This window comes from Artemia sp. Qi Xiang Cuo, chromosome 11, assembly GCF_049724085.1.
Source record: "Artemia sp. Qi Xiang Cuo chromosome 11, ASM4972408v1, whole genome shotgun sequence".
Classification (NCBI taxonomy): domain Eukaryota; kingdom Metazoa; phylum Arthropoda; class Branchiopoda; order Anostraca; family Artemiidae; genus Artemia; species Artemia sp. Qi Xiang Cuo.
Genome location: NC_142804.1, coordinates 67,957,079 through 67,974,412, shown reverse-complemented (window position 1 = coordinate 67,974,412; position 17,334 = coordinate 67,957,079). Strand labels below are relative to the sequence as shown.

At 36.6% G+C, this 17,334-nt stretch overlaps 1 protein-coding gene across 3 annotated transcripts in view; it reads left to right on the top strand.

Annotated features, from left to right (window-relative positions):
• The window catches only part of LOC148947271 (serine palmitoyltransferase 1-like), a 79,216-nt gene that overhangs the window by 18,421 nt on the left and 43,461 nt on the right, over window positions 1-17,334 (top strand). For all 3 annotated transcript variants that reach the window (XM_089096971.1, XM_089096970.1, XM_089096972.1), the window contains exons 4-6: window positions 2,769-2,901; window positions 8,770-8,899; window positions 14,720-14,914. In XM_089096971.1, the coding sequence (XP_088953097.1) occupies window positions 2,769-2,901; window positions 8,770-8,899; window positions 14,720-14,914 (458 nt within the window). The remainder of the gene's footprint in view (window positions 1-2,768; window positions 2,902-8,769; window positions 8,900-14,719; window positions 14,915-17,334) is intronic.

The window sequence follows — 17,334 nt, the reverse complement described above, 5'->3', positions numbered from 1 at the left end:
TTCACCCTTTTTTAAAGGGGATGGTAGGGGGAGGGGGTATACAAGAGGGGGGACTGTAAACCTCAGGTCAGTATTTTCGACCACGTAGATGATGAAGTTACCTTGTTTATGCTTCCCAGCTTTTCTACTCTAGAAACTGCACCCGAAACGCTATTTTCGTGTGCCATATGGCACTTTATGACGGTACTATGAACTCAAATTAAAAAAAAAAAATCAAAAATTCATGTAGATATAAAAACTAGCTTCTACATGACTCACTAAACATCTCTATGATATTCCAGTGCCCAGCTAGAGGCGACGAAAAAAAAAGAGCAAGAAAGATAAAGAAGGATAAAGGAAAAGAAAAGAAGGATAAAGGAAAAGGAAGGAAGGGATAATCGACAACGGGCTCCGATAGTATACTATTTTTTCGATCCGATGCAATTTTTAGGCCTTTCAGTCTCTTTTTAAAATATTCATTAATTTGTTTTTAGGCTGCAGCTTTTGCTGTAACTGTGATTCCGAAGCGAAACTCTACGATTCCAAGAGCTTCTTTTGTTGGGGGGGGGGGTAGGTGGTTCACTGATAATATCTACTAACGGGGAATAAAAAATTATTTGCTGCGTTTTTATAGTCGGAATTGTAAATATAGAAAATATCTAGTAATAATTTATGCTTTTTTTTGAATTTTATCAAAATATAAGTTGGACTCTAAACCTTGTTTTGAGGTAGGCCTACCAGTAGCCCGTAAATTGTTTTAATTACAAGTATGCTACTTAGAAGTGTGTGTATGTGTAAATGTTGTAGATTTTACGATTTTTCTAAATAAATGCATGTAAATACAACATTTCGGCCTTAATATATCAAAATTGCTTAAAACCTTGAAATTTTAGTTTAAGTTTTTTATGTTAATTCTTAATTAAAACTAGAGTATGTTTAAACTCGAAACGTTAAAAATAAAACATGTCAAAATTGGATTGCTCTAATTTGGATGCTAAGGAAAATTTTGATTCCAGAGAAATTTTAAATTATTTATAATCTAAACTTGTCAAACTTTAATACAGAAAAACTGAATTAAATTGATGAAAAAAGAACCTCAATTCTGTTAGAAACAAAGAATTGGTCATACTAAGAGGCTGCTCCTATGTTTTCAAAATTTTAGTTATGACCTCCTTCTCCCATTTAAACTAAATAGTTCTATTGGTTTGTCCAATTTATTGTCCGTATTTTATTTTGTTCTTATAATATTTAGAAGCCTTTGCTTTTCTAAAACATTTTATATTATTTTTTCTCATTCACAAAACTAGCTGAGAAAATGAACTTCTGATATCAAATATGTTTTGGTTTCATATCTTTAACGCCTACGAAAACCTTATGACGGTCAACTAACGGTGTAACTTTCAGCGATCAATAACGATCAAATAATCTGAGATCCACTTTTCTCCCGTAAAATTCGCGTTGTGCAACAACACTCCTTTTGAACAACTGCACCCAACGCTACTTCAGTAGTTTTGTCACTACCGTATCTCCCTTCCCCTTCCTTTTTTCTGATTACTACAACTACTACTAACAACTCACCGCAGAACCAAGCCAACCGAGACATACACAGGTACTCCTATAAAAGTTTATGTCGTTTGACCTAATTCCTTTTGAGTTACTGCTGCTAAGTGGAAATAGCTATTTGGATAATTTTTTTTTATATTTTCTTACACGAGCTTCTCTCAATGCATCTTGATTAATTTTTTTTTTGTATATTTTATCGCAACGTCTGTTGCCTATGCAGCTTTTTTAGTTCTGATTTTCTTTAAAATCACATTTGGGCAAAAGTCGTTAAGCCTTAATTAGGCCTATAAACACGAAATTTCAATATTCCTATGTTCCCAAAATATGCTGCTTTCATACCATTTTCTTATGTGACACGTTAATGCATAATGTGATACTTTATTTATTTATGTCGCACTTTAATGCACAAAAACTGTTTAAAACATTAGATTAAGTTTTAATGTTTAAAACATTAGATTTTGTATCACACCAGCATCTTACACCAGTTTTCAGCCGTTGAAGTAAAGCTTTCAGTTTTCTGAAGACTGAAGAAGTAGCCCAATTACCCGGCGAGTATTTTCTATATCACACCAGCATTTTACACGAGTCCCCAGCTGCTGAAGCAAAGCTTTACAATTTCTTAGAGTTGTAGAAGTGTTCCACTGTGACTGTTCCTGTGGGTATTCTATTATAGCCAGTGCTACTCCCCTGGATTCAAAGCAATGTTATGGTGAATGCTCCCTTGATTTAATTTTAATTTGACTCATTTTGTTTTGATTATGGGTCATTCTGGTCGAAACCAAAAACCATTCGAACCATTTTAATATCGAATGGTCAGATAAGCTTCTGGTTAAAACTATCGATGGCCTATTTATTTTACTTCCCGGCTTCAACGGTCACACTACCACGCAGTGGCGCAGTCGTTTCTATGCCTATAGGCTACATTAGATTAAGCAGTTCTTAAGTTAATTTAAAATTGAAATTAATTTAAAATTGATTAAACTTTACTACATAAAAATTGAATTGTAATATCGTGGATGAAAAAAATCTATTTTGCTAGAAACAACTAATTATTTATAATAGTATTGGCTTTCCAGTGAAATTTACCCATTTAATAAAATGCCCTTTGAAGTTCTACAGCTGAACGAGGATATCTTTTTCATTTTCTATTTTTCTTTCTGCATACTCTAGTCTGGTATTAGGAATGTGCTTCTTTCAACACAGTTTTTTTTAATGTACTTTTTTAGAGGCACATTTGGACCTTGAAAAAAAGTTGGCTGAATTTCTTGGGGTTGAAGAAGTAATTCACTATTCTTATGGGTATTCAGCTATAGCCAGTGCCATTCCTGCGTATTCGAAACGTGGTGATGTCATATTTGTGTAAGTTCATTTTATTTAATTTTAACCATATTGAATAATTGACCTTACTTTTGTTATTTTTTTTTACTTTTGTATATTTTTTATTGTATAAATCTCGTATCTTTATTTTTTGCCCAAAGTTAAGTAAAATGTACACTGAAGGAAGTTACATATCTCCCCCGCAAGGTGAGATTTTGAGTGTCGAAATTGAGGATGATAAGTTCTCTCTTCAATTCCCTCTGTGGACAAGTATGCCTTCGCAGTATTTTACAATAGCAGCCACCAGCATTTTACACCAGTCCCCAGCCACTGAAGTAAAGCTTTCAATTTTCTCAAGGCTGAAGAAGTAGCCCAATTATCTGGTAGGTATTTATTATATTACACCAGCATCTTACACCAGTTCTCAGCCGGTGAAGTAAAGCTCTCAATTTTCTCAGGGCTGAAGAAGTATCCCAATTACCTGGCGAGTATTTTCTATATCACACTAGCATTTTACACCAATCCCCAGCCGCTGAAGTAAAGCTTTACAATTTCTTAGAGTTGTAGAAGTGTTCCATTGTGACTCTTTCTGTGGGTATTCTATTATAGCCAGTGCTACTCCTGTGGATTCAAAGTAGTGTTATGGTGAATGCTCCCTTTATTTGATTTTAATTTGAATCTCAATTTGTTTTGATTATGGGTCATTCTGTTCGAAACCAAAAATCATTCGAACCATCTTAATATCGAATTGTCATATAAGCTTCTGGTTAAAACCATCGGTGGCCTATTTATTTTACTTCCCGGCTTCAACGGTCACACTACCACGCAGTGGCGCAGTCGTTTCTATGCCTATACACGAGCATTAAGATAAACCTATGTAATAATTATCATTCGTGAATTGTCGTAAAACGAAAGGTTTTTGTCACTAGACAGTTTTATTCAAAGCACATTTTGAAATTTTCTGTTTATATGGGCTGTAGTTCGCTCTTTGCTTGATGGTGTCCAAAGGTATTTTCCAGATATTAGAAATTAGATTCCAGAAAATCCAGAAAATAGATTTTCCAGACAGTTTTTCTTTTTTCACTCTGACACAAACTGTACTGTTCAAGCCTCCACGAATTCTTTTTTTTTTACTTCAATATAGATACAAAAAACAATTTGGATATATATGTCTAACGTGTAAACACATCTTCAACACCGGTTTTTAATCCATTCCTTCCAAATATATAAAAAATTAATGAGAAAAACAAAATATTCAGTTTGACTTGTTTGAAGATTCCTGTTTAAACGGTTGTATTTTTGCACCTTTTACAAAAGAAGTGTACGTTGTTTTCAAAGAGTATGTTTTGCAAATGTGTTGTCAGTAATTTTTGCATTATGCACAAGTGTCTTGCTTAATTGATATTCGAAACACTTCTTCCTTCTGAACACGATGCTCTCCTTTCTCTAAGGCAGTGGTTCTCAAACTTATTTAGACAGTGTACCCCTTTTTACCCACAAAACATTTTAGGTACCCTTCACAGTTATCGGTAGTAAGTAAACTGTAGCAAAAATATAAATAAAATTTTAAGTCCTAGAGTTAAAGAGTTTTTTTATTTTGTTGATGGCCGGCCGCGTACCCCCTAAAAACTTTTGCATACCCCCAAGGGGTAGGCGTACCACAGTTTGAGAACACTGCTCTAAGCTATTAGCTATTAACTCCTACTAACTATTCCTAAGTTCACTAGACAACTCAGTGGTACCAGATGTAGATGACTGAAGACTTGCACATATTACACATATTCCCGAAGGGGGTAATAAGGATGTGGCCAAGGACTATAGACCAATCGGTATAACATCAGCCCTGGGTAAAGTGTTGGAAAGTCTTGTGAATTCAGCTGTAATTAAGGACCTTGAATCTAATGAGCTACTCATCCCAAATCAGCATGGCTTTAGACAAAAGAAATTGACAGAAACAGACTTCCTGGACGCTTGCGAACATGTAATTGAACTTGTTGTTAAAGGAGTGATTGTAGATCTTGTGTTTCAACTTTTCCAAGGCTTTTGATAAAGTGTGTCACAGAAGACTGAAAATAAATTAAATACTATTGGTAATGATTCAGTCACAACCAGCCAGGTAAAGGCCTTTTGAAAAATAGGAAACAAGTGGTCAAGGTTCATGGTGACAGATTCCAGTCTCTTTTTCTGAAACTGCTACAGTCATAAGTGGAGTTCCACAAGGTACTCTGCTCTGGCCAACATTGCTTAATTTCTGGATTTATGATGGTCCACATGTAGTCTGAAATAAAATAAACCTTTATGGTGATGATTCCTCAATCATTAGCCCTTTAAATGCAAACGCTACCTACAAGCTGATTTTGATCTCTTTTTCTAAATGGGTGGAGCGTGGGCGCTTTTCTTCCCTCTTCACCCTCCACAACGCGTTTCATTCCAAGAAACCATTATCTTGATAGTGAGGATTTTCGTGAAGTCATTTTTCGTTTATGCTATAGAAATAGAATGTAGGGTTTACTATCAAGAATAAAATTGATTAACTCAATGAAATCTTAAGAGGGAAAAAAGATCATTAATATAAATGGCAAATAATAGTGGACCAAGGGGAGATCCCTATGGGACTCCAGACTCAACATCATATTCTTGTGTAGCTTGATTTCCATCATCCAAATGTAATTTCATTTCACCTAGATAAGACCTCAACAGATTCAAAGCTCTTCCTCTCGTGCCAGCATTATCCAATTTACAAAATAGAATTTCATTCTCGACAGAATCAAATGCCTTTAAAATGTCCTAAATACTGTTATAACTTTAAGATGTTTGTCAAGGCTGTCATTAACCAACGCTGTTAGAAATTGCACTGCATGCTCTGTAGAATGTTTCTCTCTGAAACCAAATTGGTTCTTAAAGAAAAAACCTTTCTTCTCTAGGAATGTCTCAATCCTTCTGCATAAAATCTTCTTCATTATTCTAGCTATAATAGGAAAGCAGTAGAATCGGTCCATAGGATCTTCTAGGATCTTCTCGGTCTTCAAAATTGGCACTATTTTTGCACTTTTAAACGGCTGAGGGAAAACTCCATCTTTAAAACATCCATCAATATGTTCAACAAGTTGATCCTTAATAACTGGGAAAATTTCTTTCAAGACATGCAGGATAAAAAATCTGATCCTGCTGAGTTATTCTTCATTCCAGAAATCCAGAACTTTAGAAATGTTGACACTTCCTTTTCATTCGTCCTCTGCACCTACTTACTTATTTCACTAGCTGGTTCAATATACTGATGAAATGACCCTTCATTTGCCTTTATACTCAATGACTGTCTAATTTTATTACTAGCCTTGGAGTTGCAACTCAATTCTTTACGAGATTGGGCTGCGAATCATATATAATGGGGGTAAAGTTCCATACTCCCTTCTACTAAAAAAGCGAAGTTATACAGACTTAAGTGCAGAAACATCAGGTTTTGTTTCTGTTTCTTAAGAAAGTAGTGCTATATCCTCGCACCACAAATGTTTTTCCCCCAAGAAATTTTTCCTGCAAATTTTGGCGTGCACCTGCGTCTCATCCTGCTCCAGTTTTAATCCCAAACACGCCGCTTATATTCGTCTACTACATAATTGAAAAGACCGAAAATACATCCCACTCGTTTTCTCTTTGTTTGTTGTGTTTACAGCTTCCCATGTTTATTCCTTTGTATGTTTCTATCAAGGTTTTTGAACTTGTTTTATGTTACATGCATTATCCTTATGTTTTGTATACTTGGCATTATATTTGACGTTTTATTAAATTTAAAAAAAAACAAGTTTTTTCAACTGAAAGTAAGGAGCAACCTTAAAACTTAAAACGAACAGAAATTATTACGTGTATGAAGGGGATTGCCTGCTCCTGAACACCTTGCTCTTTACGCTAAAGTTTTTGAGCACTTTTAAAAAAGCTTGTTATTGTTCTAATTAAACGACCCTTGTGTTTCAGGAGTCGTTCTTAAAGAAGTGGGATAAAATTCAAACTTTAGCGTAAAGAGCGAGGAATTGAGGAGGGGGCAATCCCCTTCATACACGTAATAATTTCTGTTCATTTTGAGTTTTAATGTTGCTCCTTACTTTCAGTTGAAAAAACTTGTGTTTTTTAAATTTAATTTCTGATCGTTTTTAAGTAATGCCAAAAAATCTAGCCCCACCTCCACGTAGAAATACCCCTCCCCACGGAAATATCCTCTAAACAATTCAATCCCGGTACAAATGTAACCCCGGACAATTACCCTTAATTATTTTAAAGGTAATTACCCAATTACCCCGGACAACCTACGCGTAAAATTGAGACGGAAAAGAGAAAGCAAGACATTTAAAAAGAATCTTGTATAGAAATTCTGACAAATTCTCCCAGTTTATAATTTCCCCTGACAAGGTCACCCCCTGGAATATTCCCTCCCCATAAAAAGTTCCCCCATGGAAAAATCCTCAGCAAAAACCTCGCCCCCTCCACCCGAAAATGTATTCATACTTCACAATAACAAATACTATGTGTAAAAAATAGGCAAATTATATGACTTAAAGACCTTTCCCCTGGGGCGGTGGAGGGGGGGTCATGTTAAATCCAAAGGTATTGTTAGTGGGCCTTTCAACTATGACGAGCAAAATGTCTATCTCAAAATTTTGATCGGATGACTTCTGGAAAAAAAGGGGTGGGGAGGAGGCCAGATTGCCCTCCAATCTTTTTGGTCGCTTAAAAAGGGTGCTGGGTCGATACGACCCAGCGCCCTGCTATTTTTGGCCACTTAAAAAGGCTTTAAATGGGTCGATACGATCACCCCTGGAAAAAAAAACAAATAAACACGCATCCGTGATCTTTCTTCTGGCAAAAAATACAAATTCCACATTTTTGCAGATAGGACCTTGAAACCACTGCAGTCCGGTTTTCTGATAGGCTGAATCTGATGGTTTGATTTTCATTAAGATTCTAATACTTTCAGGGGGTATTTCCTCCTTTTTTCGAAAATCTGGCAAATTTTCTCAGGCTCGTAGCCTTTAATCGGTAAGACTAAATTTAATGAAACTTATATATTTAAAATCAGCATAATTAGCCGGTTTTTTTTATATAAACCGGCTGTTGCTATCAAAATTCTATTTTTTAGAGTTTCGGTTACTATTTATCCGGGTCGCTCCTTACTTACAGTTCGTTACCACAAGCTGTTTGATAACTAATGAATTTTTTTTATCAATTTGACAATTGAGTTTTTTTTAACTCTTGTTATACCCATGGTGTCATCTTATCTAATGTTTTCTTTTTTAAGTTTTGATATATTTTCAATGTTTTGTATGGTGATAGGTGTGTATTCAGGTGATCAGTATTTGTGCTAGTTAATTGAAAAAAAACTAAACGTCTTAATCAATATTGCAATCAAGGCTGTAACCAGGGATCTTGCCTGGCTTGTTCCAATCTAATTATGCAAATTCTTCTAAAATTTAAGATATGCGATGTTCAAAGCATCGTTTCTTAACCTTTTAATCTATACCCTCCCCCCCCCCCAAAAAAGAAAATAAAGTCAATCACCACGCAACCCTCTGAATAAATAATAGTGATTCAACTTATCTGTTATATTAGTAGAGGCTTCATCATTTATTGATTGATGGATGGTTATTTGTCTTTTGAAGTTTTGTTTTCATTTTGGATTTACAGCTGATAAAATCTGTTAATTGATAAATAGAATATTCTTTATTAAAAATTATTTAAATTTGTAGGATCATGACCCCTCGAGGGGGCGAGTTGCGTTACATAGTTTGAGATAGGATTAGGTAGAACGAAAGATGTTCAAAAGATCTTTTTTTGGTTGGACTCCCAACCAGTATCTCCACTCCCTCCCCACTCGTTAAAATACTGCGTATGGTTCTGAATTCAATATATTATTTTCTTTAGAGATTCTGGTGTGTCTTTTCCTGTGCAGAAAAGTGTTGAAGCATCTAGAAGTGACGTTTACTACTTCAACCACAATGACATGGAAGACTTAGAGCGAGTGATTCAGAAGCAGATTGAGAAGGAGTCACAGGTTTTACATATAATTTTTTTCTTTAGTCTTTAGCTCTGTCATATTGAACCTCCAACCCATGGGCGGCGTTAGCCCATGACTTTTCTTGTTGTGACTGAACAACCACACTCATTTCAAAAGTATGTCGTTTATCTCAGCCAAAATTATGACAGAAAATAATACCACTACTGCTAACAACATCGCAGCACCAACCTGCCTGAGGACAACACAACTACGCATGCTCCTCCTCCACGCCAATCTCTTCCAAGACTCCCTCTTTACACCCTCCAAAGAAGTTCCAATTCCCTTTAAATCTTTCCTTACGATATCCTTTTATCCCATTCGGAGATGGACTGCTTTTCGTTTGACTTTAGGTGGTTTGCTGACTAGGACTATCTTTGGCAATTTGTCATCCTTCATCCGCAGAATGTGTCCTAGTCCTCTCAACCTTCCTCTCGTTATAGCCCTAGAAAGCGGGACTGAACCATATTTTTCGCCCAGCTTATTGTTTGAAATACGGTCAGTAAGACAGATGCCCAAAACAATTTTTCGGAGCACCCACGCTTCAGAACCATACTTGACCACTGTAAACACTATGGCTTCCAATATTCTAGTCTTGGTTTGGAGACTCATCTTTCTGTTCTTTCAAACTTTTTTCAACTGTGAAAAAATTCACCGAGCCTTGTCTAGTCTAATTTTACCAACTTCACTGCACCCACCGTCTCTACGAATAGTACCAACGAGATAAGTTAACCTATCCACGTGATCGATCTTCTCGTTACCCAACCTTCACCTTTAGATTTTGTCAATTAAAATGACTAAGTAATCCTGATATGTCCATTCCGCTTGATGTGTCTCATTTAAAATGAAGTCTAAATTAAAAAAAAAAAAAAAAAAAAAAATCTCGTTTGAGTGCCCATCTAAAAAAGAATTTATTTTTACTAATTTATTGACCGGAAGCTTTCGTTCATTTTAAAGAAAATTTTTCCGGCCAGAGAAACGAAATTTTATCTTTGATCCGAAACTGAAGTGAATCAATGTTCGCTTGCATAAGATGTTTTGGAGCGCGTGAATCCAGTTAATACGTTAGGAAAGAATTAATAAAGATTCCTTCAAAAACATAATAATAGCACGATATTTTTAATATATATATATATATATATATATATATATATATATATATATATATATATATATATATATATATATATATATATATATTATAATACTAGTACATAGTACTGTTGTAAAGTACATAGTATAGCAGAACTAATAGTACTTTTTACCAGTGTATATGTTACCGAATGTCCGAAATTGGTGAATGTCGACATCCACCGGTGAATATTCGAAAATAGTATTTTTCTCCTTGGATTTAGTTAGTGCTGCCAGTCAACTTTTTCAGTTTTATGCAAGGTTTGATGGTGACAAGCTAGGTTGGGTTAGGTTTTTAACCCATATCTGAGATTTATAACCTAACCCAACCTAACCTAACTTTAACTTTTACCATCAAAGCTTGCATAAGACCGGAAAAACTGATTTGAAAAACTGATCGAATCGCACTAAAGAAAAAGGAAATTCCAGATATTCACCGGTTAATGTCGACATTAAACAGGTTTCGGACATTCACAGTAACACATGCACATGACGCTTTTATTTGTCGTAAACACGATCTTTTGGACAGGAGAAAGAAATATTTCAACTGGGCTGAGTTTTACGGATATAAAATTTGTGGGTTGGGTTTTGCCGAAGCTTCTTCTGTATATTTAAAGGGCTCAGTGACGAAGTAAATAAGTTCTTTTGAAAATCAGCTGCAAGTAATAACTTGACTAACTTGACTTAAAGCTCTTGCTCGGCAGCGTCGCCAGGGTAGAGGGAACCAGACGTCAGCGCCGTTAGTCGTCTCCAGAGTGCCTGTTTTGGGCGAGGATAGTCGTTTCGCTGAGGTCAATTCCCCACGCTGTGAATCGGTCGCGGATGATATCCGCCCATTTCATACGTGGTCTACCTCTGGGGCGTTTCCAGCCGTTTGCAGTTGGATCGAAGTCAAATATAAGTCGAGCAGGTGTTTCAGTGGGTAGATGAAGTAAATGACCGTACCATCGCAGCGAGCGGGACTCAAGGTCCTTGGACAGGGGTGGTAATTTAAAGGACCGGAGGACATCCATGTTCCGTACCCTGTCGTGCCACCTAACGTCTTCAATTGTGCACAGGTGTTTTGTCTGGACAGCATCAACCTTCATCATCTGCGACTGAGTCAAAGGCCAAGTCTCTGACGAGTACAACACAACACTTGCTACCGAGGCAGAATAGATACAAGTTTTCGTGAGACGGCTGATCTGGGGTTTGTGGAATATTGTTCTCAATAGGCGGCCGAAAACGGCGTTCGCCTTTGCCACCCTTACCACATCTCTGTATCTAGATTTCCGTTTGAGCAAACAATTGAACCAAGATAGGTGAACTGCTTGACTGCCTCAACGTCTTGGCCACATGCCTACTTCTATAGTTGTCAGGGGGCTGCATGGTGTCTTTTCCACAGGCAGTATTTGGGTCTTGGTCCAGTTTACATTTAAACCAAGTTTAAAATTCAACTTTTCTAAATAAAAAAAGTACTAGAAATTCTAAAAAGCCAAATTAATCAATTAAAAATTAATACCAGACTCTGTTAAAGAATAAAATTGCCCAATTAATTTCGACTCCCCAAGCCATCCCGATACCAATTTTATTTAAAAATTTGACAATGTTACCTTTTATCAATGGGATGGTGCAGCTGAACATATCGAATAAAAATTCTATGATCAAGTCTTTTTTATATCGTAGGAAACGGCTGAGACGTGGCTACCGTCTCAGCCGCAAGGCGAATGCACCTTCATAATATTTAAATTTTTTATCCAAATTTTCATAGGTATTCACCTGAAGGAAACTCAAAAGGCTGTTAACTTGGTAAGTTACGTAAATACATAAGACTTACGAATTACCTTGTCTTACGACCGTTGTCTAGCATTAGGAAGAAGGATTGTTGCTGCTTTTTGCGTAAACCTGACCTAACCCAAACTGGCTAATTGTTATGTCTAGCTGCTTAATCACCCAAAGCTGCTAGTCATACTATCTTTAATCATACTAGTATTACTTTTATTGTGCTGATACTAGTCATGTACTAATCATATTTTTAATCACACTAATCATACTAGTCCAGCTACTAATCATACTATTTTTCTAATGATTTTGGAAAGGATAAAGTACTGACAGCGGCCGAATGACATTAGCTTGTATAAGCCAATTTTAGCTCGTTTCAAGTTTTGAATTTGCTCTTAACTTTTCTTGCAAAAACTTGGGTTGTTTGATTACCACTGAGCAACCGTGAAGATCTTAATTTTTCTATAATTTACATTGCAAGAAATGGCCTAGAATCTTGCGTCAGGCAGATCTTGGCTTTTTTCTGGAAGGAAAGGCAGATAGGTGGGAGTTTATTTCAGTGTAGAGTCAATTCGTAAAAAAACAATATAGGCGAATCGTCCAATTCGTACTAGGACGATTTCATGCATAATATAGGAAATTACGAGGATAAGAATTAAACTTAGGTTTATCTAGACATACACTTCAGTAAAAGGCTAATTTACGCAGTATTGAAAGAAAAGGAACGATGTATATATATAATAAATCGATATATACATATAATAAATCGGAACGATACATGCATAAAAGGAAAAAGGAACGATATATACATATGACAAAACGAAATATACATCCAATTCAAATATACATATGAATATACATATTGTTATGTATATTATATTGTTATATTATATAATAATATAATAAATCATATAATAAATAAATGAATACATATACATATAATAAATTGTTACGACTTCTTGAACACTTCCACAAAATAAGGGACGAACGAGGTTCGATAATGATTTGTATTCAGTTTCATGGGGTCTGTTTTCAGCTTTGACCTAGTATGGGCATTCACTGCATTATATATCTCGTAATTATCCTATCTCGTATTATCTATCTATTTTTATCTATTCGTATTATCTAGTCAATGCATTATCTATCTCGTAATTATTCTATCTCGCATTATCTATCTACTATTATCTATTCACTGAATTATCTATCTCGTAATAAGTCTATCTCGTAATTATTGCAGCCTGAGATTTTTCAGTATTTGGAAATAATCTACTTTTCGAACTCCAGTGATGACTGCTACTGCTCTCTTCTGAATAGCTTAGTTTCGTCGTATAAGCTGCTGGTTTTCTGGATGAACGGACTCCAAATAAGCGCACTGTATTCGAGTTGCAGTCTTAATTAAGTAAGATAGACAGTTTTGGCACCTCTTGCGAAAATAAAATCACTCCCTTGCTAGATTTTTTTTGAATGATATGAACCTTTTATATTGTTTACTTAGCAGAAAAGCATAAGTATTTATAAAATTATCCCTTGAAGAGAGATCACCCGAGCTGTAAAGCATAACTTGTTTCAATTAAATCATTCAAGAAGTATTTTTATAACACCGCATTTCTATTTAGCATTTTAGAGACTAACAAGAAGGTAAATCCGCCAATGAAATTGTGAAAAAAAAACTATATTTCATAGTTTCATAGCTCCGACTTGTCAACACAAGTAGTAAAAACAAAAGACATGTCCGCCAAATTTATCTAGGCCAGGATACCACCCATCTCTATTTCAACCAACCTGGGCATAAAAGTTCCCTAATAAAAATGCCATATTTTACCTGGAACGCTGTCTATTTGTTCCTACAGCTGCAATTAAAATCATCCTAGCCACAATATCTCCGTCAGTCGGTTCTGCAAAAGCATATGCTACTATGATTGCTTTTATACATTATGATTGGCCTTGCATTTTTTGGTCATAAGCTAGTCATAATCTGGTCTTAACCTAGAATTATATTGATTTAGTATATTCAACAGTATATTCTCCGAACAAGTTCAAGTTCTTTTATTCAATAAATATAAAAAAAACTCAACAATCCAAAAAATTCCAAAGGGCCCAAAGGCCCGTTAACTGGGAAAAAAACTAACACTACATATTAACACCCAAATTGGCAGTGAGGATGGAATTGTCCGGGGGTAATTTTTCGGCGGAAGAATTTTACGTGGGAGGAACTTTCTATGGTGGAAATCTTCTTGGGGGGATTTTCCACGGAAGGGAGGGGCGGATTTCCTGGGATTATTTGAAAACGGCCAGAAGTTATTTAAAAAAAACAGGTTTTTTCTACTGGAAGTAAGGAGCAACATTAAAACCTAAAACGAACAGTAATTAATCCTTGTATGAGGTGGACTGTCCCCTCCTCTATATCCTGCTCTTTACGCTAAAGTTCGGCCTTTTGTCTAAATTCTTTAAGAATGATTCCTGAAACGCAAGAACCGTGTAATTAGAATCAGAACCTTCTTCAAAAGTTTTAAACAATTTTAGCGTGAAGAGAGGGGTAATGATGAGGGGACAGTCTCCTTCATGTACGGAGTAATTTCTGTTCGTTTGAAGTTTTAATGTTGCTCTTTACTTTCAGTAGAAAAAACTTGTTTTTTTTCTAATTGTATTAAGAATTTGGAATGACGTGTTGACGGATTTTAAGCTTATCAACATGTTCGGTAAACGTACAGTCAGACGAAGGCACAACTGCAATGACTTTTGACGACGAAATAATTGGAAATGGCACGGAGGGGGGGCTCGAAGTCACGCTTTGGGGGTAAAACCTGTTGGTTTTCTATTGTTATAATATTAATTTATTATAATAATTAATCACTGTAATATTAAGTCGCACGCGATAGCATATAAAAAACCCAGCTGATATTATATATATTTTTTTTCTTTTTACAGAAGCTAAAGAAGAAAGCTGTGAGAAAATTTATTGTAGTTGAAGGAATATATTTAAACACGGGTGATATTTGTAAACTAGCAGAACTGATTGAGCTGAAAAGTAAATACAAAATTCGGCTGTTTTTGGAAGAAAGTGTTTCTTTTGGTGTTCTTGGATCGACTGGAAAAGGAGTTACAGAACATTTTGGAATACCGGTAAGTGTTTTCATAAATTAACATTTATCTTGTCTGCTAATGTCACTGATGTAGGCTTTCAAATTTGAAAATTTTGGTAAGATAGAGTAAATCATAGGCAGCGCAATAGCGCTAAAGAACGACGTCGGCACACTGTATTATTTATTATATTTTTTTTTTTTTTTTTTTTGGTTTTAGACCAGGGCACTTCGTATCGAAGGATTTGTCGTAGAAACTTCGAAAAGGGTTCATTCGATTGGAAATGGAAAGGGCTTATGCCCTTTTTAATAGTCGGAAGTTATTGGAGGGCAACTAACCCCCCTCTCACGCCCACCGTTTCCCCAAACACATCCAATCAAAATTTTGATAGCCATTTTGTTCAACGTAGTTGAAAGTTCTGGAAAGTAGATCTTTGAGGGTGACAACCCCCCACAGCCCTCAGGGCAAGGGTTGTAAGTTATGCCCTGGGGGCATATAAGTTTTTTTTTATAGAAAGGGTTGTCGTAGAAAGTTCGAAAAGGGCTCTTTCGATTGGAAATTGAAAGGGCTAGTGCCCTTTTTAATAGTCGAAAGTGATTGGAGGGCAACCGGCCCTCCTCTCACGCCCGTCATTTCCCCAAATGCATGCTATCAAAATTTTGAAATAGCCATTTTGTTCAACGTAGTTGAAAGGTCCAGAAATTATGTCTTTGAGGATGACAGCATCCCCCCCCCCCACAGCCCTCCGGGCTAAGCTTGTAAGTTATACCCTGGGAGCATATAAGGTTGTTATAGAATGCGTTGGCGTAAAACCTTCAAAAAGGGCTCATTCGGTTGGAAATTGAGAGGGCTATTGCCTTTTTAATAGTCGAAAGTAACCGAAGGGATAATCAACCCCACACCCCCCAATGCCCATCACTTCCCCAAACACTTCCGATCAACATTTTGATATGGCCATTTTATTCAGGTCTGTGTAGTTGAAAGGTCTTGAAATTATGTCTTTGAGGATGACAACCCACCCACTCCCAAGGGTTGTAAGTTATGCCCTTGGAGCACATAAGGTTTTTTATAGAAAGTGTTGTCGTATAAACTTCAAAAAGGGCTCATTGGATGGGAAATTCAGACGGCTAGTGCCCTTTTTAATAGTCGAAAGTTTTTGGAGGGCAACTAACCCCCCTCTCACGCCCACCGTTTCCCAAAACAAATCCAATCAAAATTTTGAAATAGCCATTTCGTTCAACGTAGTTGAAAATTCTGGAAAGTAGGTCTTTGAGGATGACAAACTCCCCGCAGCCCCCAGGGCAAAGGTTGTAAGTTATGGCCTGGGGGCATATAAGTTTTTGTTTTTTTTATAGAAAACATTGTCGTAGAAACTTCAAAAAGGGTTCATTCAATTGGGTATAGAGGGCTAGGGCCCTTATCAATAGTCAAAAGTGATTGGAGGGCGAACGCCCCCCCCCCTCCACGCCCATCATTTCCCCAAAGACTTCCGATCAACATTTTGATATAGCCATTTGTTGAACTTACTCGAAGGGTCTGGAATTTATGTCTTTGAGTATGACACCCCCCCTCCCCCCACAGCCCTCAGGGCTAAGTTTGTAAGTTAGGCCCTGGGGGCATAAAAGGTTTTCACAGAAAGCGTTGTCATAAAAATTTCAAGAAGGGCTCATTTGATTGGAAATTGAGAGGGCTATTGCCCTTTTTAATATTCAAAAGTAAAGGGAGGGAGAATCCCCCCTCCCCTCACGCCCATCATTTCCCCAAACACTTCGAATTAACATTTTGATATGGCCAGTTTGTTCAACGTAGTTGAAAGGTCTGGAAATTATGTCTTTGAGTATCGCAATCCCCCCCCCCTCGTAGCCCTCAGGACAAGGGTTGAAAGTTATGCCCTTGGGGCATATAAGGTTTTTATAGAAAGTGTTCTCGTAGAAGCTTCAGCAAGGGCTCATTCAATTGGAAATTCAGAGGACTAGTGCCTTTTTATTAGTTGAAAGTGATCAGAGAGCAAATGACCCCTTCTACGCCCCTCATTTCCCCAAACACTTCCAATCAAAATTTTGAGATAGCCATTTTGTTCAACGCATTGTTCAGTGGGGTCATATAAACTTCGGAGGGTGGCTCATTAGATTGGTTTCAGTGAGGAATACACCCCCACCCCCACCCCCCTACAGCTCTGAGAGAAAGGGTTGTAAGTTATGCCCTTGGGACATATAACGTTCTTATGAAAAGGGTGGTCGTATATCCTTTGGAGGGGACTCATTAGATTGGTAATCATAACGTCTAGTGTCGTTTTAATAGTCAAAGTGATCAGAGAGCAGCTACCCCCCCCCCCCCACACACACACAAACACGTCGTGTTTTCCTGTGATGTAACCAATAGATATTTTGTGACAGTCCTTTTATTCAAAATAGTCCAAATATCATACAACAAGGCTTTTGAGGTTGATACAAACCACCAGA